At 36.9% G+C, this 1038-nt stretch overlaps 1 protein-coding gene across 1 annotated transcript in view; it reads left to right on the top strand.

The window, feature by feature from the left end:
• Positions 1-620: 620 nt before the first annotated feature.
• LOC106111668 (transient receptor potential channel pyrexia) overlaps positions 621-1038 on the top strand; it is a 3854-nt gene continuing 3436 nt past the window's right edge. The window contains exon 1 of the mRNA XM_013293812.1: positions 621-694. Coding sequence (XP_013149266.1) covers positions 621-694 — 74 coding nt within the window. The remainder of the gene's footprint in view (positions 695-1038) is intronic.

The following is a 1038-nucleotide window of genomic DNA, read 5'->3' as shown; positions in this document are numbered from 1 at the left end:
TGAAGGTTAGTTTTCAAATTTGACTTGCGAACTGTCTTTTTTAATGGGCAAAGGTAAGTATCGTAGTTAAGCAACAACTACTAAACAGAAGTCGAGACGAATTTAATTTTTCTCCACAGAGACAAATTAATAATTGTAAATCAGCCCGTGACTGTGTAAACGTGACATCTTTAGTTAAAACAATCTGTCCTTCCCTGTTTCGGTCACGCGACGTTCTAATTAAAATATGTTTTTAAACCTGCAACAAGACACAGAACTTGACCTGTCCGCAGGATATGATGCGAGACATCGCTAATCTTATTTAGCGGCGTCGTTACGTTGTCTTGCACTGCCACTGCTCAACGCCGAATGTCCCAAGTCGCCTTATTATATAATCGTTTCCAACTAAGAAGCCTTTTTCACTAGCACAACAAATCATGGCGAGTTCGATTGCCAAACATAGTCACGTGGTTAATCCCTTGGTGGAAACGTGATCTAAGGTTACCTTACTAATTACAAACCTATTGAATTTATAGATTTATATTAGGGCAGGACATATAACATTTGATTCTTTTACGATTACAACTTATGACTTATGCAGATTGGCTTATGATTGACTTTTGATTACTTAGTTATTTGAAATGTCTTTAATTAATCAGTCAATGTGTGGTGTTGTAACACAGGCTGATGTGGTCGCAGCTCTGTGTAAACAAATGTAATCCTGAGACCTGAGACACGAGACGGCCATTGTTAACTGACCGTTTACATTGCTATTGCTAGGCTCCTGACACACCAGCACAAAACATGGATAGTGCCAAAAATATGAAATATTTCCTATCCTAACCTTTGCACTGGCGTGCAATTAATATACGGTTTTTAGTTATCCATTTTTCATAATCTCCTTTTAAAATGTATTTTTTGTCTTAACGACAACCGAACCTTCTAACCACTAATTGATTACAAGTGATTTTTATTTAAGGGCACGATATGTTTAAAAACTTTCTACCCAATTCAAAAAAGGAGTGTCCTTGGCCTGTAATTAAGAATGTCGGTTCAAAA

Source organism: Papilio polytes, unplaced genomic scaffold (assembly GCF_000836215.1).
Source record: "Papilio polytes unplaced genomic scaffold, Ppol_1.0 DF824157.1, whole genome shotgun sequence".
NCBI classification, from domain to species: Eukaryota; Metazoa; Arthropoda; class Insecta; order Lepidoptera; family Papilionidae; genus Papilio; species Papilio polytes.
The sequence above is the reverse complement of the archived record's forward strand: the minus strand, read 5'-3'. Positions and strand labels throughout refer to the sequence as shown.